Genomic DNA, 22,468 nt, shown 5'->3' on the forward strand with positions numbered 1-22,468 from the left:
CAAGCGCTATAAGGGACACAGAAAAAAATCCTATATAAATATTCTGATCACAATTTTAATACAAATATAGCACTAACATAATATTATATAATAATATAATATAAGTAAATATTAACTGAAAGTGCTAAAAACGTTATCAGTTTCAAGATCCATAGAAAAAAAAGATAAAAATTGACCTCTATTTAAACCATTTTCAACACCTGTTTGAAATAGTTTTTGCAGTCCTCCTAAAGAGGAATCTAATTTTTCTATGATATACTGGTTTTATTGAATTAGAGCTCATTTTTTACATTTATATAGCACTTCACTGCACATTGCCTTTAAAAATGTATTTCATAGCAGTTATTTTACCTTGACTGGATAATTTTTGTTTTTATTTTGTAAGAACTGATGTGGTGTACTATTTGCAGATGCTGGATTAAGAATAAAAAAACCCCAGATTCTAGACATCCCTTAAGTGTAGATCATGGGTTGGACTTGTCCTCTCAGACTAAATTAGCATCAGGCTCTGTTTGATAAAGTTCGTGCATTGATAGCTGTTAACAAGAACTAGGCAAACAAATGGTACTTTTTAAAAAATCTCTTTTACTTTCAGAAGAGAAACTTACAAATTAATTTTGAACCTAATTTTGCATAAACTCAATTACTTTATTTTACCCACAATATAAAAGCCACAGGCCTATCAAAGGACATTTTTTCTCTGAGACCATTGTACATTTAAATTAATTTAGCAACAGAATAGTGTTCAATGGAGGCAAACACTGCTTTTCTGATTCTTGTACGTGGCAATTCAACATTCTCAATAGCATATGATTATATAAAGCTTCTAGTGAACGGGTTATCAACTGTGAAATTTCAGAAAAAGCTAGGAAGATAAATTATTTATACAGATAAGTATCACAGGGATATTTTGGGTAAGTGGGAGATATTTCCTTGGAGATATAAAGGGCATTACTAACATTTTGTTAATTTTGAGGATGGTATAACTGTAAACTACCTAATGGGAAAAATCAGTGGGATTTTTTAATAGCATATTTATGTTTGTAGAATACTTTATAAGAAATATTTATTTTCAAATCATAATCCATGGGACCTAATACAGAAACAGAATCTGAGAAGAGTTCAACAAAAAAAAATTGAAAATACAGAATGAATTCAAGGTCAAATATAACCTTTCTAGTACAGTGATCTGTTTTCTTTACTTGCCTACTAGAATGCCTATTTGATAGGCCAAAGCAGGAAATGATAGCAACAGTCCTCTCCAGCCGCTTTCCAATAATTAATATTTTTTGGGAGGGGATATATCTTACAAATAGGATATAGCTGGCATTATTTAGAGCCATTAGAAGATTTAACAGTCATTAATATAACTAATCTCCTTTTAGTTGGCAAGCAGCTTATCCTGTGATAACTACATAGCTTAAAATTATGTCCTATGTGAAGAATTGCTTTTTGTATCTCACCTGCTTCAATTATCAATGAAGACTCTTTTCCTGCACTTATTCCAACTGTACAACATCTTCTTATTAAATAATTGTAGCCAGAACTGTACAGAACTCTAAATGCGGTCACATCACAGATTTGTCTAAAGTATATTAGTGGTAGTTTAATTTTCATTAATCTCTCGCACTGAATTCAATTTTTGTTATTTGACATACGTTTGTTTAATGGGTTCTCTAAATTGGCAGATAATTAGGTCAAACCACTCAAAATATGTTAAATTTTTCAAAAAAAAATCTTACTGTTTACTTTTTAAAATTTAATTTGAATATTATCACTATTTGTCTTAGATTTTTAGAGCACTTTTCTGAAAATGCACTTCCTGAAAAGAAACAAATCATAACTATTCAAGAAGATACAAAGAATACATCCAGCTTCTCTGCAAACTTATTCTCTTAGCATATTTTAAGTGCCTTATTCCTATCCATTTTCCATAAAATAGATTTAGTCTAAGATTCTTTTTCATTTTTACTTCAGGGTTTCTTTGCTAAATAACTTCGGACCCCATGTTTAAGCCTACAACGCAGGCTTTCTCAGTCTGATGTCCTCCACATTTGAGATCACAAATTGCAAAAATTATAACTAAGTTGGAATTGTTGTTAGATATATACACTGGGCGACCACTGGGGAAATTATCATCGGGGGAAACTAGCTCCTGGCACATGATATCCTTTGTAGTGACCTTGTTTCAATTTCAACTGATGATTAATGTAAAATAAAAGGGAAATTATTTATTTTTTCTTCACACAGACGTTCAACTCAACTTCATATGTACTTACTTATCTTAACACTTGGTCACCTCATGCTTGCACAATTTAAATTTTAAAGATCTAAACCAGAATATTTACTTCTAAACACAGATTCTTTTTTAGTATGAAGTGAATACCATGCTGAATATTATGTACAAATAATAAAAGCTCAAATAATTAGAAGCTCATAGACATGCTTTAAATGAAGGTGGTCCAAAGTTTAATTCCTTGGCATCTTCAAGTAGAGCTGGAAGACCTTCTGGCTGAAATACTGGAGAAACACAAGGCTTATGCAGATAGAATCTGTAGAAAATCAAGGTGGGGGAAGCAAAATGCATGAAGTACTAACCACCAATTATGCTAAGGCTGAAATGTATAACATCATTAATTTTCACATAGCAGTGTAGATGAACAAAGTAAGAGTGATAGAGACTGCTACAGGTTGTAGGAAGGACTATGAAGTTTTGGGTATTTTCCACCAATATATGCATCTACTTGGAAAATCCCAAAACTTAAATTGTTCTACAAAAGGCTTTAGATATATCAGTATTTCATCAGAATTCACTGAAATAAAATAACTTAGTGCAAAAAGAGAAATTTGTATTCTTCAATTATACAAAATATTTGTATTAAGGAGCTATGACTACTGGCCAATCAAGTTGTTCTTGCTCAGCTAGTTCTCCCATTTCACCCCAAGAAAATGTTGTAGAGATTTTTGTTGTTGTTAAATCGTGTCTGATTCTCAGAGATTGCCTGGATAAATCTGCAGTTTTCTTGGCAAGGTTTTTCAGAAGTGGCTTGTCGTTTGACTTATTCCTAAGGCTGAGAGGCTGGCTTTGTGCCCAAGGCTGGATTAGAATGCACTTTCCTGGTTTCTAATCTGATGCTTTCGATAAGTACTATATCAATACTAAATGGAATGTACAGAATATACATATAAGAATTAAGGAGACTACTGTTTGAAGCCTTATTATGTCCTATCTTACTGCCCCTGATTACAGTAGACGGCAATGGAAGAGAGACAGGAGCTTAATTTTAAAGGGACATTAAAGGACAATTTCTCATTCATCCTAACGTACCAAAAATGGATACTTTGGTTTATGGAATCTAGTTTAATTTTTACCAGATTTCCAAGATCCACAAACTTGTTTGTTTTCTATGGTATAGACTTATGCCCATAGGATTGTTTTTGGTACCAAAACTGAATGGAGTTTGGGCTTTCCACAAATATTCTCTCCCAAATGTTTCTTCTTTATATCAGCAGCATAATCATATTTCAGTCACCAAACTATTACAGTTAATCAAAGATATACTATTAAATTCCATCCAGAGTTATTGAGAGTCAGGCAGCATATAAATTTAATTGCTATTATTAAATATTATTCTAGCTCTCCTCCATACACTAGCAAAAGAACAGCACAATTACCCTATAAGTATTTATTTATTTATTTATTTATTTTATTTAATTTTTATACCGCCCTTCTCCTGAAGGACTCAGGGCGGTGTACAGGGCACAATCCCAGTTCACATTTGCTCCCTCACTTTCTCCTTTCCCTGCCCCTTAATTCTGTTCAGAATGTGACAGCAGGATTACATAAGGTGTACAATCCCTCTGCCTATCACTGATTTAGCGTGATAAAAGGAAACCTCTTCTATCAATACCTGATGGGTTTTTAAATACTTATCAAGTTCTGGGTGCAGTCTAGCTAGGCAATTTCAAAATTGGCACATATGGCATATAACCAAAAGAAAATCTCTGGGTATTAGAATCAGAAAAAATATTCCTTTTCTTTCTAATATTAAAAAAACCCTAGGAAGATGCATTTGAACTCTATTTTTCATGTACTTTTCGCAACTTAAGAAAAAAAAAACAACGACAGGACTGCTCAGGAGCCATTTCCACTTGTAAAAAAAATGGGTCAGTTCGTCCCCAGGAGACTCCAGGTGACAAAGGCTAAGCTCCTCAGTAGCCACATGTCTCTACAAGATTAAGAAGCTGTCTTTTGAATGACACAATTTCAATGCCACAGATAGAAAGGATCACCCTAAGAAACGGAGCTTCGCACCGACTCCCATAAATGAATAGTGAATCCTGATTTCAGACTCTTTTAACTATTCCGAAGAAGCACAGTACAAGTAGAGAGAACACAGGGGATTTACAAATGCTAAAACGAGCGAAAAGCCCTATGCCTGGAATACTGTCATCTTCCCATCTCAACCTTCTCTTTCCTGGTAGTCATTTTGAACAGTTTCTCCAACCAGAAACACGGTGGACCATTCGCGGCCGTTCCCCCGCCCCCCTCTTATTTCATTCATGGGCCCATTCACCCACTTCCATCGCTTCAGACCGGCCTCCCCTCCGTACCAACCCCTCCGTTCCCAAAGAACGGCTCTCTTCGACAACCATCAGCGCCAGGATTTGGAGTGGGGGAGGGACACCATAATTCGCCCTCCCCAACCTCTCCGTCCCCGGCTCTCTTCCCCCTTTCGATCTCACACTCACCATCCTCTACGCGGCTCTCGGTTACCATGGGCAACTGCGGCATGCGCACGCGCACTGCATCCCTCCTACGTAGAACGTTCGTCCCGGGCGGTCGAAAGCGAAGGAGGGGCTTGATTCAAGAAACACCGCCCACTGGCGGCTGCTGCTGCTGCTGCTTCTTTCTTTTCTTTTTTTTTAAAAGCACGTTCTGTTCACAGCGCATGCGGTTTAAACTAAGGCGGGATCAGCACATTCTTTCCGTGGGTTAAGAGCCTTTGGATTGGTTGTTGAAGGGCCACGCGTCCCAACTATTAGGGGGCGGAGAGATTAAGAAAGAAAAAAAAAAATTAGTGATCGCCCACGTGCTTTCAAGGGAAAGGCGTGTGTCTTGCCGAGTGGCGCTTGGCGAGTTACAGGTAGGAGTTGAACTACTAGGAAGACCCTGCGAAATAAGTGCTGTCTTTCAACCTGACAAGGGAGGAGGGAACGCAGGGGATGAGAAGCGACACAATAGGCTCGCTTCTGGCAATTGCTAAGCACATTGGTTTGTGCTTAAATTGTAAGCCACCCTGAGTCTTCGGAGAAGGGCGGGATATAAATGGGATTAAAATAAAAAAAATAAAATTAGTGGGAAATGGGCTTCAGGGTTTTCTGATAGCTTGGGAGTGAAAGAATGGTCCGAGGTATGGGTGGAAATATCGGGGGGGGAATCCAGGGTCCTACTCAGCAGAAAAATACGATGGCCACCCAAACTCCAGGTTGACCTCATATTTCTGCTTTAAGTAAATTCATTGGTATCTACAGATACCAAAGCGATTAACACCCATCTCGTAACTCGGTGTTGCGTGGCACTGCAGCAGCCCAGATTCCCAGAACTCGAAGACATAAATTTAGGAAATTGCTGTCAGTCACTTAGGCTCAGCGATTATAAAAGCTGGAGGGGGGAATGAAATATTGCTGATTTACGGCTCTAAAGGTAGACTGCTTAAACAAGAAGCCGTTTTGAATGGGCAAGATGTAAAATCAAGTCAGACCTTGAATGGTAGATGATTCATGCTGGTATTGCTTTGAAGATAAATCTCAAAGTGATGTGAAGGTTTTGAACACAAGCAATGGCCTGCCTACTATATATTTCAGCAGATCAAGCTATCCTGTTTTTTTGCCTTCATAATTACATTCATTTCTCTGTATACAGCAGGTTTATACAGCTGTGATAGTTAATAAATACATACATTAATGTTAAAAGAAACACAGCTTTACTTATAGCCTGCATTTGTTCCACAAAAATAGCATACATCAGGTCCCCAAATCCTTTTTCATCTAAAGGAGAATGTTTGTAGCTCAAGGTTGAAATGATGGGTCCTTGGTGCTCTTTAAACTTGGTTGTTTTCTTGAAGAGGTTTCTGCTAGCACTGATGATGTTACCTAGTTGGGTTATGAAATCTCTGCAAGAAAACAACCAAGCTCAGAAAGTACCAAGGATCCCTTTTTCATCTGGATATTTACCAGACTTTTTTAAGCTTCAGCAAATTACTGTGTTATATGTTCTCAGACTGTGCCATGAGTTACGAATATTAACTTGTGTAGAACAAAGTAGTGAATGACTTCTTTCTCATCTACTAAAATTTCGTTTCAATGAAGTAGCCTTCTCATGTGTTGTAACTAGTGTAATGGAGACTGATCAAACTGTCACAGAATGTCTGATCTTTCAAGAAATTAAATATTTTGCAGCTCAGCAACAAGGAAAATAAGGAAAGTTGATTAATTGGCTAAGGATGTATAATTTTTCCAGTAGAAATATTAGAAAATTGAAACAAACCTGAAAAATAAAAATGGGGTCATAAAAAAGAGAAGATGAGGCAGTAATTTAACATCCCTTATTCTGTATCATTTATTAATTTAAATTGTTTCAATAATCTTTCATGTGCATACATTTTAAAAAAAGAACTCAAAATTGTGAATGTGTGTGAAATACCACGTCCAATGCAGATTGTTTCAAAATCTCAATCTTATTTTTCCCACTGTGAAAATGGATTATTCTGTGGGCATTTTTTTAATCTTTAGAAAGATCTCTCATTCTAGGGTTACTGAGTTTTACCACTAAGTCTCAGTATATCAAGTTTTGAGATCAGCTTTGCTCTATGTCTTTGTTAACTTTCTCAGTTTTGGTTTAAGGATGGTGACACAAAATATTCTTTTGCAAGGATGAAGCTGATTGGTTTTTGCAGTGTTCAAGGCTAGCTATTTGCAGTTAGTCAGGCAGAGCCAACTCCAAACTTCGCAGGGGAAGGGACTGCAAGAGAATCTGTTACTTGACTAAATCCTGGTCTTTGCTTTGGACAAGGTGGGGACCAAAGTTGTTTCTCCATTTTTCTTTTCACTTTTCTCCCCCTCTTATTAAAAGCAATGAGATTATGAGAGAAACTTGCTGCTCCCGTCAGTTGGGAGCATGTTCTGTTGGGAGTTTAAATAGTCAGGATTTTGGATCAATTTAAGATCACCTTGAACATTGGGCAAAGAATTGAAGATTTCTCAGCAGCATTAGAATATTACCCAAGAAAACAATCTTAAGTGAACATGTCAGATATACCAGGAAAAATCAAATCAATGATCCTTTTAGTACAGTTAATCTCATCTGATTTCAATATCACTATGAAAAATGCTATAGAAGTTGTAGAATAGTTATGCTGTCAGGGAAAAAAAAGAATATGCATAACTTCATATGTGGCCAGATACAAACTGGATTCACCTGTGTGAGGTGTGGTTTGAGTCATTACACTATACAGGACTACAAGTATTAGAAGCCAAATATTTTTTAAAATGGCCAAACAGGTAGGATGATATGTGGGATTATTCAGTGCTCCAGATTTGATTCAGAAGAAATACTCAAGAATGTGTGAGAGATCCTGCTTGTGACTCATTAAAGCAGATGGATCTGTTTCTATCATTGTGCAACTGCAGTCTTAATGAGTTGCCAAGGGTTTATGTTTATATTTCTTTCCATCTGAAATACCTCTTCCTAATCAGATCCAAAACATCATATTTCTAGTACGTAGTATTTAAATGAGACTTAAGTATGGTATATAGTATGTTACATCTGGGGAGTAAATACTGTATATTCCCACTCAGTGCACTCAGTTGTACAGTTATGTCGACTGTGGCTTTTCTGTTGCAGAATGAAACCTGTTTCCTTTGACTTTCGCTTGTAGTGACCTAGCAATGGATTCAATGACATATATAAGTCCAGGCAAAACTTTCAGGAAAATTGCCTATTTGTTTATGCTACTAAATGTGTGTTTTATTTCTTAAATAAATATGTGAACAATTTCTCTCTGAGATATTGTTCCTGGCATGAAAAGGAAGAACGATTTTAAGATTGTCAGAAACTTTTGGCATTTTTCATGCTGACATCCACGAATAGAAGGACTTAGTTGTTCTTCAGTTCAAACCTGTGTGAAAAGCTATTACTATAGCCAAAGGGGGTAAAATTGTACATTTTGTCAGGGCAGATCCATTGATCAAATTCCGAGAAGGAATTGAGGTGTATAAGCAGATTTTGTGTGTATTTTCAGATCCCTCAAAATATCTTGATCCTTGTCATAGATTAACCACCATTGCTGACAATCTACCTTTGACTAACTAGAATTTCTCTTTGGCACCTCACCAGGTTCTGTTCATATTCTCAAGCACCATCTTTTAGTTTGCTGACTAGATTCAAAATAATATACAGGATATAAAAACATAGTTGTTGTATTCTTATAACATATTGTGCCTAAACCAAATTATGGTTTTTAAATCATGTCAGATTCCACACAACACTGAGCCGTAAACTACCTAATTGCCATTTAGCTTTACGTAATGTATTGAGAAGGGACGCGGTGGCTCAGTGGGTCAGGACGCTGAGCTTGTCGATCAGAAGGTCGGCAGTTTGGCGGGTCGAATCCCGAGTGCCGCGTAGCAGAGTGAGCGCCTGTTACTCGTCCCAGCTTCTGCCAACCTAGCAGTTCGAAAGCACGTAAAAAATGCAAGTAGAAAAATAGGGACCACTACGGTGGGAAGGTAACAGCGTTCCGTGCGCCTTTGGCGTCTAGTCATGCCGGCCACATGACCACGGAGACGTCCTCGGACAAGCGCTGGCTCTTCGGCTTTGAAACGGAGATGAGCACCGGCCCCTAGAGTCGGAAACGACTAGCACGCATGTGCGGGGGAACCTTTACCTTTAATGTATTGAGAAAACCTAGTCAATGTATGGTAAATTCACATTTGTGGGAATTATTGAATCTGGAGAAGTATTTGCTCAGCCCTATAGACAGGATATCTGCTGCAGATTTTAGTATTTTAGTTCTCAGTTCCATATACAAATTGATTACCAATCCATATATAGTATCCAAATATAGGCTTGCAAATGAGGAGATCCATTCTGTTTTGTGATATTCCAACTTATTTTACATATTTAAATATGATATAATTAAATAATTATGTCTGTCATTGTTTTAATTTCTTGGTCTCTAAAAATAATCAGTGCTTGTATCCTTTCTGCTCTCAGTGTCTAGCCCAGGGGTAGGCAACCTTGGCTCTTTTATGACTCGTGGACTTCAACTCCCAGAATTCCCTGGCTCAGGAATTCTGGGAGTTGAAGTCCACGAGTCATAAAAGAGCCAAGGTTGCCTACCCCCTGGGCTAGCCCCTCTTTCTGTCAGTTTTCAGTCTTGTGGTCAAAGTCCTTTATATTTACGTTGATTTTTGGAACTCTGTGCTGGCAGTTTTAGTTATCTACTTAAGAGAGCATGCTGTCCATTAACAAAAGGAGTTGAATATTTACTTAGCAGTCAAGGGCATTTAGTTCTGTTTTGCCCCAGTCTTTTGAGATCTAATTATTTTGTAACAAAAAACTAACCTGTACGCTTGCTGAGTAAGATAATTTAAACTACCTGTAAAAAGTTTTGCACATTTTCACTATGATTAAAAATCTTATTAAAATTATATTCTGGTTGAAGAAGGGGGTGTTTTCTGTTGTCCTGATTCTCAACACAATGACACACTAAAAAACTCTGCACTCTCACACAAAAATAGTTTATTCTAAATGCTGCATTTTGTTTTGAGTGAAATTTTTGCTTTTTCACAACAGTAAAATGGACTTTGGTTTGCAAACCTTTCCCACATTCTTGACATTGAAGCTGCTCTTGATATTACTCTTCCAACCATGTCAAAAACAAAATCAGCATGTTCTGCCCAATGTTCTTTTTTGTGTTTTCTTGATTACATGGACTAACTTGTGGTTAAGATGTTGAATCAGAGTAAAATATGACCTTATTTTTCATCTGAGCATAGCACTCTAAATCCTTTTATTACTTGTTATCATTACTGCTTTGTATGGCAAGTCTGTTATTTCCATATATTGACTTGTTCCAATTTCGTCTCTTTTTGACAAGCAACACATTTTGCAGCCAAAGTGATGTCAATCTAATACAGCAGGGGGCGCCAGACTGAATAAAGTGTTATACACAATAAAATAAAACTAACTTTTGTCAAGGTTAATTCAAGTGTTCATTAGAGAATAAGAGCAGAACAAAAACTGTTCATGTTATCTGTCTATTCAACTGTGCTTCAAAGACAGTTCTGTTGGTAGTAAACAATATAAAGAACTATATTGCCTCAAATTGCTTTGTAAATTTAATAGAAAAACATCTAATAAACATTTCAGTGGTGGCTTTTCACACATCATGGTTCAAAATGTTTGAACTATTAAATTGTATCCCATGTTAGCAAGTATTTTAACTAAAATGTAGGTTTATATCAAATATGCCAATAAATCAATGAAATAATTTTTTTTGTCATGGCTATAATTCAGGACTGCTTATGTAATTCTAAACAGAATAATCCTATTTCTTAATATATTGCATTGTAATGAACAGCCAGAAATTTTCCAATGTATGTAAGGAGTATAATAGGACTATATGCATATAGTAAAGAAACATTTTTTTTTATTTGAACATGACTCCTAGTATCTTCATGGACATGTCCCCATACTTTTAATCACAACAGTTGAGGTGATTTGCCATTGCTTCTACCCCATGCAGTTTCCCCCCCCCTTTCTCCTATAGTTGAAGCCCTGGTAGTTTTCCCACAGTGTCTTGCTCACAAATTGCAACACTCTGTTTATTTGTGAACCCTGCCTTTGTGATTTATAAACAGTGTTTTAGCAATATACCGGTAAGTGAAATAGTGCTTCGTTCACACCCCAGTAAGCTTATTGCTGTAGACAATTTTTAAATAATTTTGCTAGTCTTGAATGCCTTTGTCTGGAGAAAAACTTAAACATTTTGCATGTTGATTTTTATTATTAAAAATTAGTATTGAGAAGTTCCTCTGTTTTAAGAATTCCCTTGCATCAATATTTTAATTATTTTTAGCTTGTTTTTCCTTTAAAACAAACAAGATACGATTGAAACACCATAAGCAGATGTCTCTCTGTCTCTATCTCTGTTAAAAGCTCTTTGTCTTCATGCCGGTTGTGACAAAATAGAGGTGTTTTTTAAGAGTTAAATAGTGACCTTATAGAATTGTGCAGATGCAAAATTGTGAAAGACTTTTCTTTTTTTATAATCAGTTGTTTCCAATAATGGCATATTTGGGGGATGCATATAGAATTGGAATACCTATACAATTAAAAAAAGTGGTGTTAGATAGTGTATTTTCAGCAATGCTCCACAGTCCAAAGGTGCATTAGACCTGACTCTAGAAACATTATTTACATAGCACTGGAGGTGTTTACCTCCATTTATTAAATATATTAATCAGAATCAACCTTCCCCATTCTTTGAGATCATTTAGAGGAAAAGCCATAACAATAAAATGTAATTGTTAACAAAAACTAAAAACCCAGTAAAAGACAATAAAATATTACAATATGTTTTAATGAATACATTACATTTAAAAGCTACATTAAAATTTTTGGCAGAACATTATAATTTTTATCTGTCAACTACACTGAGCAAGTCAGCCAAGTCTCTCTGGGAAAAAAAATTCCTAAGCTCAAGCCTTCTGCAAAAGCCTAGATCACAAATAATATGATGCATCTGCTTTTGGCAAAATATGTTGTTTGAATCCACGTTACAGGCAAAATAGCTACTCTGATGCTTGTTCAGCAAATTGCAAAAAATGCAGGTTTTTAAAAATTTAAGTCTAATTATAACTGAAAGTTTCTTCCCTAAAAGCATGAATCTCTAGAACAGGGGTGTCAAACTCAATTTCACTGAGGGCCACATCAGCATTGTGGTTGCCCTGGAGGGGCCGGGTAGGTGTGGCCTGGGTGGGCGTGGCCTACTTGGTGGGCGTGGCTAAAGTGTGTATAGCCTACTGGGTGGGCATGGCCAGCTCTACATCATTGGCATCAAGGGTGCCTATGGGGGCCTGGGCAGGAGTGGGACAGATCTGGGGGTCTCTGGCAGAAGGAGGGTCTCTGGGCCAGGGCCAAGGCAGCGGGGACCGTTCCCTCACTGTTTCCAGGATGGCTTCAGGGGCCACATGAAACCACTTCGCGGGCCGGATCTGGCCCCAGGGCCTTGTGTTTGACATGTCTGCTCTAGAATATGGGACATAAAAGCTGACCTTCAGTGCATAATGCAGGTTCTGGCAGATATATATGAGTAGTTTTCAAAATAAGCTGATGGAAGATGTACAGGTATGAACAAGCAACTCAGAAAAATTTGGAAATAAATTTGAATTCAGTGAAGATATTTCAAGACTCACTGTAACATGCGTACCAGGTGTGCTCCTTGCATTAGTTGTTATTTCTAAATATTTTTCAGGTCCAACTCACATCCAGCATGTTACAGTAATCTAGAGGAAGGGATGGGTCATTAGGATATTAGCACAGGTAGACTGGGGAAAATGGAGATTATATCAGTACCTAAAACATTAAGCATTACTGCCATTGTCCAAATCTAACATAACAATTTGGAGCTCAAAGAAAACATTCTTAGTTTGCTGCATTTAGAATTTTTAAGATTTCAAAGAATGGATGTGGGATGCATTACTGAATGTCTGCTGAGGACACCAACCAGTAACAGTCTGCTTATAGGCCTGTTGGATGATATTTATGGTCTGTTTTAACAATGACCTAATTTTAAGGCTGAATGTTGACTATATTTTAAGAGAATGTACATGCAGCATTTCTTAGGAATGTGTAACAATTATTTGCAGAGACTGCATTGCAGTTTTTCTTTGTACTAAGAGGCCATCATGGAGAAAACAGACCAATAAAAATCTCCCCCACTTTAGTGGATAGTATTTTTCAGTGGCTGAATTTATACCATGTGGTCCAGTTAATACCAAAGTTCACAGTTTGAACAAACATGATTTAAGCTAGTAATTAGCTTTTCCACATAATTTCTAACCATTTCAGAAGCATCTTTATCAAATTGCAGTACGGTGTTTCAAATGTCCATGAAATAGAGATGTTTATGTGAATTATCCATCTTGGATAATCTAATCTAATCTTGGCTTATCCATCAAGTTTACAACTGATGGAATCCTTTTATCTACCGGTAGGTGCAAAAAGATAGCTCCTTTAGATTTTCTAGAGTCTTGTGTCCACCATCATTGACACTAAGTTCCTAGGTAATCATTTATTTATTTTATTTTGTTGCTTTTTAAGTTAGTGACAAAAAACCCCACAAAAATAAAAATACATACATTATTAAAGAAATAAACACATAGAATTTTGTTAAAAAAAGAAAAAGTACAACATAGAAAAGAATGAAATAAATACATCATGTAACAGTACATTCTATATATAGTTATTTAATGCAATTATTCAAGTATATATACCGTATGTTTCTAACATAGTGTTAGAATAGATAGTAGTATAACTCATGTTTTTTAACCTATTGTGTTTTGTAAAAATGAGTCTCATACTTTATTATATTTTTCTATACAATATTCTATCGGTCTCATCCACTCATAGCTGGCAAGTGCAATGAGGTCTTCAATCCATTGAGTAAAAAGTGTCATATTTATCTTTCCAATGCTGTAATATCAGTGTTTTGGACATTGTAAGTGCACAATGAATCCATTGATGTTGTCCAAGTACTAAATATATAATTCAACAGAATATGATCTGAAACATGTAGCTTTTGTCACACAATTATGTTTAGATAATCCAGTATTTTCTCCCAAAACCTAGTGATTTTCTCCCAAAACAGTGATTTAAAGAAGCATTATTCTTATTACATCTCCAATAAAATGCTGTTTTTGACAATCCTTTTCTATACAAACATAACGTAGTCCAATAAATTCTAAATATTCAAGTCATAATTTGAGGTTCATTAACACCCTTGCTATGGAAATTAAAATACTGTCCTGTTGTGTAGGCAATATAGGAATCTTTATTTCTATATATAGGAATTATTTATTCCACCAATATAGGAATTCTTTGTTTTTCTTATTTCTTAGCATTTGCAGGTCTAATTGATTTATTGATAACAACATATATGAAAACTAATGCTAGATTTGTAGTTTTAAAATAAGATAACAAGTTCTATTATCTCAGGTGTCTTAGAAATTGAGAATACTGCTTGTCCATACAATGTTAACAAATGTAGCAGTAAATATTTCCATTGGGTTGGGTGTGATAGATGATATTCATCTCTTAATGTGATATTCATCTCTTACAAATTCATCTTCATCATCAATCAGTTGGTCCAAAGTCAGTATCCTTGCTTCCATCCAGTTTTTCCAAATCACAATCTTTTCCCCTATTTTTAAAGTTAGATTCTCCCCTAAAGTCAATCTAGCTTGGGAAAAAGGATCAAATCTTTTTTTATTAGACATTACATTCCATAACTTCTTAACTGATGCAATTGTTTCCAGAGATATTAGAATTTTCTTATATTTAGATCCTTATACTATCCATCCAATCAAAAGTGTTACATATGTGTTACATATATTGGAAAATCAACACAATTGTTGGCTTCCAATATTTAATAATTGACAATAGGCAAGCAACGTTTTAGGTGATTTAATGAAAACATATATCAGGGGCGTCAAACTCGATTTCATTGAGGGCTGCATGAGGGTTGTGGTTGACCTTGGGCTGGGGTGGGTATAGTGGGGGTGGGCATGGCCAGGGTGGGCGTGGGCAGCTCACCCTCATGTCGGGGAGCACTTGTGATGGCCCAGGTGGGGCTGGAGGGGATCCATTGTCTCCAGCCAAGGAAAGCGAGACCAGGGCAAGTGCTATACCCTTGTCCACCAGAGGAGCCTTGCTGTCCCTCTCAGGCCATGCAGAGGACCCCCAGTGATACTGGCTGCCTGGAGCCCTGGAGGGCAAGCGTCCAGTCTAGACTTTTCCAAGGGGCACCTGGCTGCACTTACCTCATCCTCAAGGCTGCTGTTGATTGGCTTGCTCTCCTTGGCCAAGTTGTTCATGGTGTGTGCAGGAGGGCAAAATGTGTGGGTCAGAGGGAAGCCCTCTCCCTGCGAGGAGACCTGGCTTTGTAACCAAAGTATCCTCAGCAATAGTATGGGAGAGATCAGGAGGAGGGGATGGCAAAAGGGCAGCAGGGCTGCTTGTGGCCAAATGCTAAGGCAGCACTTCCCCCAGACCCTCCCTCTCATTATAATCTTCCTTCCTTCCTTCCTTCCTTCCTTCCTTCCTTCCTTCCTTCCTTCCTTCCTTCCTTCTTTTTCCTTTCCTCTTCATTCTCCTTTCCTTCTTCCTTCCCCTCTTTCCTTCTTTTTGTTTGTCTTTCCTCTTTCCCTTTCTCCTTTCCTGTCCCTTCTTGGATGCTCAAATGCAAAAGGGGAAACATTTCTCGATGCCTCCTTGCCTTCTGATCAAATGCCACTTTTGTTAGTAGTCTGTGGCCACTTAAAAGACTGAGAGCAAACCAGGCTCAGTTTTTCCCATGCATGCATTTAGTGGGGGCGTCCACAGACGACAATACAGCAAAACTGTCAAAATGGTGGCTGTGATAGTTGATCAGAGCTCCTCTGTTTTTTATGTGCAACAGATTTAGCATTTAGGAACAAAGGTAAGTTAGTTGCTTTTCTATTAATACACAGTCCTTAAAAGAGCTCTCCTATAGGGACCCTACCATGGTCTAATTCAGACTGGAAATATAGCCAAGGAAAATATTTTCCCCCACTCTGCTTTGTCCTGTTTTCCCCACTGGAAATGGCTGTTTGCAACACACAAGGAGGGGATATTTTCCTAAGAGTTCACAATTCAAGAATATCAATGTTAACTTGGATTGCCAATAAAGTCCTGTCTGTGGCAAAAGAGAACACAAAATTGCTTTCTCCTTTGAGCCCAAGTCTCAAAAGATTCAGGATTGAAGCAGAACTGCATGAACTGGGGCATCTCCAACCAAGTTGCCTCCCCTCCCTTCCTCCCACCCATCCACCCTCCCTTCCTTCCTGCCTCCATTCCTCCCTCCCTCCATCCTTCCTTCCTTCCTCTTCTCATCTCTTTCCTTCCTCTGCACTCAGGAAGGGGTGATGGGAGGGGGAGAGATTGCCAGCGTGGCGGGCAGGAGTGATCTCGGTGAAAGGGAAGCCTCGTAGCTGCAAGGCTAGGTCATTGAATGGGCCGTGCTGGTGGGAGGGGGAGTGGCGCTGATCTATAACCTGGTTGCACCCATCAAAGCCAGAACGCGCTCAGCCTTAGATCCACAGGGCAGCCCTGGAACCAGCAAGGAGCCACCCCGCTGCCTCTGCCTTGCCCCGTGGGTGTGCGCACAGGAGACAGCCAATACCAGCATCCTAAGTGAAGTCAGCCTGTGAGGCAAGACAGCCAGCAGGGATGCCGGACTCCGCTTGCGTGCATGCCCAGGGGTTGGGGCAGGGGCACGCATTACTGGTTCCAGGGCTGCCCCGTGGATCTAAGGCTGAGCATGTTCTGGCTTTGATGGATGCAACCAGGTTGTAGATCGGTGCCTGGTTGGCCTGGGCCAGGCCGAGGTACCACGGGCCGGTCCTTCGCTGTTTCTAGAGCAGGTCCCTGGGCCAGACGGAAGCACATGGGCCGGATCTGACCTGCGAGCTTTGTGTTTGACATGTCTGACGTAGACGTTACTCTGCTACAGCCTCTCTCCTGTATCTCTTTGAGACTTATTTTCAGCAATTCTTTCTTCAGTAGAGGGTCTAAGCAAGATTAAATACCACTACACTTAATAGATTCATTTTTGTAGTACATCTAGAATGGTGAGCGTTTGTATATATCTGTTTCTCTGTACTATTAGAACATGCTGCCTCATGACTGAAAGTTCACTCTCCTAAAATGTTATTTTATTCATTGTATTGACACCTTATAATGAAAGCTAACACCCATGTCCATAGCCAGTGGTATCTGTACCGTAGCTTATACTTTGGCCACTCAACCAACCCATCAGATTTGTGAAGAGCCTGGGCATGCTGAAATGTATCCATATTGGATTTCTGCACCAGAATAATAAGCCCTGGTTTCCCTACATGTAAATCCAACTATTGGCAGTGTACCAGATCGGTGGAATTTAAACAAAATGCATTGATATCTATGATAAAACATCTATATTGATGCTATTTCTCTGTGCAATAGATTCCAAAAATCGCTAAATCTGGGTATGAATTATGAAATTGTGTATGAAATTGTGATTGAATGTTGGCTATGCATGGTATATAGATTAACTGGTTCATTTGTTCTGGTCAAGTGGCAAGCCTTATAAAGATTTTTGTGTGCTCTGAATAAAATTGTACAATTGAAGGGTGCAGCAACTGAATTCACCAGCTGTTTTTTGCTGCCTTCCTCTGTTTGGCTTGGTTAGCAAAATTTTCATTTTCTCTCCACACAAATCTGTGGGGAAAAGAATTGATAAATAAATAGGACAAAATGCTAACAGCAAGTACATTTTACCTTTGTCTACAATCTTTAAAAATAATTCACAGTTTCTGGGCTACAGCTTGGCAAAAAAGCAGAGAGCTACAGTGTTGACTTACGTATATAACTTGTTTCTTCTCTACTCCCTTTGCAGTGAACAATGGCAAGTATTGCCAAGTTTAATATTGATGCCCCTCGCTGGGACCAGAATACTTTTATGGGGCGTGTAAAGCACTTTTTCAACATCACAGATCCACGGACACTGCTGGTTTCAGAGCAAACGTTGGATTCAGCGAAAACAATTGTAGAGAGCTGCAGGTAGTCAACTGGGAGGTGCTGAATAATATCAATCAAATTTGGAACTTTTGTAAAATTTAAGAATTGTCTCTTTTCAAATGTATCAATAAAACTAATAGATACTAATCAGACCTGTGATGACAGTCGCAAAGACAAATTTGGCCCAATACTGAGAAAAATACACTTTACTGACAATATCAGACTAGGAAACCAACTTTGCAAATACACAGCAATTGCAAAATGAACACTATACATCCAGAACAGAAGTTTGGCTTGTTGTGTAACATATAAATTTAGTCAAATGCAGACACAGCACCCTTTTTAAAGGGGAAATAATTGAGATAAAAACTGTAATTAGAAGCAATTCCAATGTTTATAAATATTTTGATGCAACCAATCATGTACAATGGAAGTGAATTTAGAAATTAATGTTTTTACTAATTTTTCTCATTTTGAAATTATTTTTATTTATTTATTTGAAAGGTGTTTTTTCAATGTTTTTCTGTTTTATCTATTGCCCTTTTTCATTTTCTTTCCCCTCACACGATTATGTGCATTTATTTGTGGAACCTTAACAAACAGCCGTCATATCAAGCTGCCTTGAGGCAAGTTGGGTGGCAAATAAAAAACAGACAGACAGATAATTAATTAAAAATAAAATAATTTATTATTGTTAAAGTCATCATTGCAGTTGGGCGGTGATGATTCTTAAATTCATACTCAAACCTATTCTGAGAACCAGATCGTTCACAAAAGGAAACCCTTCATAACAAAAGGATTTCTGTGCCTGGGTCTTATTATTGGAAAATTAAATCTATATACGGTACATTGAAATTCCATGTTCTTACAAATTGATATGCAAGGCAGAATAGTGCGTAATATTGTACAAACAGGACCAGCCCTATTACTAGACAGTAAAACAGCTGCTTCAAGTACCTGATTTGGTGCTATTGGAAGATTTAGTCATCCAAAAGGGTAATATTATTGTTGGTTTGTTTCTATTAATTGTGTGACGTTTATATTTTGTGCCTTCAGTATCAAAGTTTCTTTTCTTACGTCCAGCTCCACATTGCAAATTGCATTTAGCTGCTTTGGCATACAACAAACTTGAATGTTGTTAAGACCCCAAACTGCACTCACACTTGTTTCAAGAGGGGGCTTCTTCTGAAGTTCTACCACGCAATTTTTCGGAGGCATGTGCTGTGTACTGAAATTATTAAGATGTATAAAATTAAGAAGATATTTCTTTTTTGCACCTCTAGGGCAAGTTCGGTACCTCCTGGAACCAGTGAGGAACAGCTTTTCTATGCCAAAAAGCTATATGACTCAGCTTTCCATCCTGACTCAGGAGAAAAAATGAATTTAATAGGGAGGATGTCATTTCAAGTCCCTGGAGGAATGGCTATCACAGGCTGCATGCTACAATTTTACAGGTAAGAGGAGGCATTTTTTCTGAGATCCATTGCTCTCTTTTTTCCTTCGTACCTTACCCAGTCGTTTCACAGACACTGCTCTATGCAGTATTCATGGACATTCCTTGTTATCCTTATCCTACACTGTTGCATTAATGCTGAAATTCAAGCAACTACTGTATATTTTAAAACAAAAATAAAATTCCAAGTAGTTGACATTGATGGTGATGAAGAAAAGCTTGTGAGATAGTCTAATGATAAACTGCATGTCAGAGTAAGACAGGGGTGTGTGTGTGTCCCAGACTGAGATAAACAGTTTGTACTTTGTGCAGATTAAATTTGGGGAGGAGGGGGAGAAAAATTAATAAGACCAGTTATATACTAACCCTAGTCCAGGATGCTTTAATATGGATTCCTGCACTTAGCAGGGGCTTGGTCTTGATGGCATGACTAGGGCTTTCTATTTCATGTTTCTGTGATGTATCTATTTATTAGTAAAACAATTGGCATAATATCTGTATCCAAAATAATATCAGTGGGGAGAAAAATGCCAAGGAAGTTTCTTTTAAAAGAAGCCAACATAGTTTCTTTTTTAGCTTCTTAGTGAAATAAACTAGAAACCATGGATGGAAAAACAATAAGCCATGTATGACTTAGCAGGATGCATAAACTATGACTGTGTGTATGTAGTGAATTGTTCTTTCAATACCTTAGAGTAGAGGTATATCAGGGGTTCCCAACCCCCGGTCCATGGACCAGTACCAGACCGCGGCATGCCAGTCACTGGGTCGCACAAACAAGCAAAGCCCCATCCGCAAGATGTAGGCAGCACACAAAACCATGCCCCCTCTGTCCTGCGGAAAAACCTCTCTCCACGGAACCGGTCCCTGGTGCCCAAAAGGTTGGGTACCTCTGAGGTATATAACCTGAGATCCCAGGTTTTCACACTGTCTCTTCTTCCTAAAAACAGGGCCAACTAAATTTGTCAAAAGAGAAAAATTATTAAGTATAAAGGGCATGATCTAATCAACTCTTTTAATTTAACTTTCATTTAAATGTTTCCCTCTTCCTTTGGCATGGGCTTCCTAACATTCAAAATGTAGTTACTATGCAACTTAAAAGTTACGTTTGGTCCTTATCCCCTCAAAGCATACACACTCTTGTTTTCAAACATTAAAATATTCACTCTAAAGGAATTAAAAAATAAGGCAAACAATTCTATTTCACAAAACAAGTTGTGGATTTACCTAACAAGCTGTCAGCAGCTGTTAGGAGGTATGTAGCCAACTTTGATTGATCCCCCAAAACTAAGCAAAGCTGGACTTAAATGGCAGACCACAAGGAAATACCAAGGCTATAGGCCAGAAAATGGCATTGCTAAACCACTTAATTGTTGCTGAGAATACTATATGTCTTAGAACACCACGTCTATGTAGTGGCTTTGTTATGATAAAGAATTGCAAAGGCTAAAAATTATACAGGAAGTTAACATGATAAATGAAATGTTGAGTCCAAAACATGAGATATTAAGATATTTCTCTCTGGTTTGCAGCAACCACTGGAAGTGGATCTTAAGCATGCATTGTAAAAATAAATTATATTGGTGTAAATGAGTCCTGTGATGTAGGATTACGAGTTGTTTGGGGCTTCTGCATAGCTTTTCAACTAGGACACTGACACAGTCTACTTCAGGGGTGTCAAACTGCCGGCCCACAGGCTAGATGCATCATTGGGAAGCCACGCCCACCCCATTGCTGGCAATGGTGAAAAAGCTCCGATACGTTGTGTGACGTTATGTGACGTCGCAAGTTTGATATGTCTCATCTACTTAGTCTCACAAAGTGGAGCCAGAGTTTGTTTCCCAATGCTTTGCAGTTTCTCATTATATCCAGTAGCCTGTATAACATAAGCCAATCAAGCTTATATTTGTCATACTGGCTAGATTTGCCCAACCTGCTTGGCCACAAATTGCCATTTTTTTACCCTTGCATGTTATGAGAATCCGATTTTATCCTAATGAGCAGCTGTGTTGAGGATTATCTGGATAATTTTAAATTGAATTTGATATTATAAGCCATTATTGACCTAGCTCGTTTAAAATCAGAATATCTGTAGAACTTCCCAGCTACTGTAGTCTGCTTCTGAGGTTTACTTTTGGTCTTTCTCACAATGGCTTTCAGGAAGGTAGAAAAGGCCTATTTAGTATTGAGGTCTTTAGGATCAGCATCTCAAGTACATTGCCTGACTCATTGCTCACTTTCAGGTGAGCACCAAATACTGCTATATTTAGATGTAATCTCAGCAGGCTTCCTCTGAATGTTCTTTGGTTATTCTTTTTCTTCAGCTATTCTTTTATCTTTACTAATATGGAACTTTGTGCTTTGTTTGCCTAGGATCCTTTCAGCTGCTTTAACTATATTTTAATAGAAAATTTGTGATTATGATGTAGGATTTTTAATAAAATATTTTATAATAGTAATAAAATCAGTGTCTTATCAAGGCTAATACATGGCTGCAGAAGAGATAACATTGGTTCTATTGCGTTCAGCTGTCTGGAAGATACACGTACCTACTCAGATATTTGGACCTATGTTTACTTTTTTTCTTTACAGAACAGTTCCAGCTGTGGTGTTTTGGCAGTGGGTAAATCAGTCTTTTAATGCCATTGTGAATTACACCAACCGGAATGCAGCTAGTCCCATCTCGGTCAAGTAAGTGTCTCTTCAGGATTACCTGATAGCATAGAGTTTTCATCCATTGCTCCTTATGATCCTATTAGCTGACTTTGCTTTGATCTATAGCACTCTCTGGAATCATTGCTATGAGGAGATATTTTCTTGAAATGTAGATAGTGTGGGTATATGGTTGAGTTTTGCTAGCCATTGTACTTTTATCATTTGGATGCATAGTAATTGCAGAGCTGATTCAGGGAATAAAAAATGGCTGATTGTTGGAAAGAGACAATTGAGATAGATCTAGTTTTGCTGTTCCTGTATGTAGCTTTCATGGTATGTTCAACTCAAAGCTTTATTTCTGAGTATCAGCTGGATTGGGGTAAATGTGGGATGGGACCTGAAACTGGGAAGTGGCTATATATAAAGGATTTTATGCTCAGCCCAATGCAATTACCTGTGACTTCTTGTATCAGAAGCAGTCTGGCACAGCTATA

General features: G+C 37.8%; 2 protein-coding genes across 2 annotated transcripts in view; one reads left to right on the forward strand and one right to left on the reverse strand.

Moving 5' to 3' along the window:
- The window catches only part of ARL3 (ARF like GTPase 3), a gene marked incomplete at its 5' end in the record, with an annotated part of 45,071 nt that extends 29,909 nt beyond the window's left edge, over positions 1–15,162 (reverse strand). Inside the window, one exon of the mRNA XM_083363293.1 lies at positions 15,109–15,162. Coding sequence (XP_083219419.1) covers positions 15,109–15,162 — 54 coding nt within the window. The remainder of the gene's footprint in view (positions 1–15,108) is intronic.
- SFXN2 (sideroflexin 2) overlaps positions 5,112–22,468 on the forward strand; it is a 44,663-nt gene continuing 27,306 nt past the window's right edge. Inside the window, exons 1-4 of the mRNA XM_083363453.1 lie at positions 5,112–5,147; positions 17,745–17,908; positions 19,150–19,320; positions 21,912–22,010. Coding sequence (XP_083219579.1) covers positions 17,751–17,908; positions 19,150–19,320; positions 21,912–22,010 — 428 coding nt within the window. The 5' untranslated portion in view covers positions 5,112–5,147; positions 17,745–17,750. The remainder of the gene's footprint in view (positions 5,148–17,744; positions 17,909–19,149; positions 19,321–21,911; positions 22,011–22,468) is intronic.

Source organism: Vipera ursinii, assembly GCF_947247035.1.
Source record: "Vipera ursinii genome assembly, chromosome: 5".
Taxonomy (NCBI): Eukaryota; Metazoa; Chordata; class Lepidosauria; order Squamata; family Viperidae; genus Vipera; species Vipera ursinii.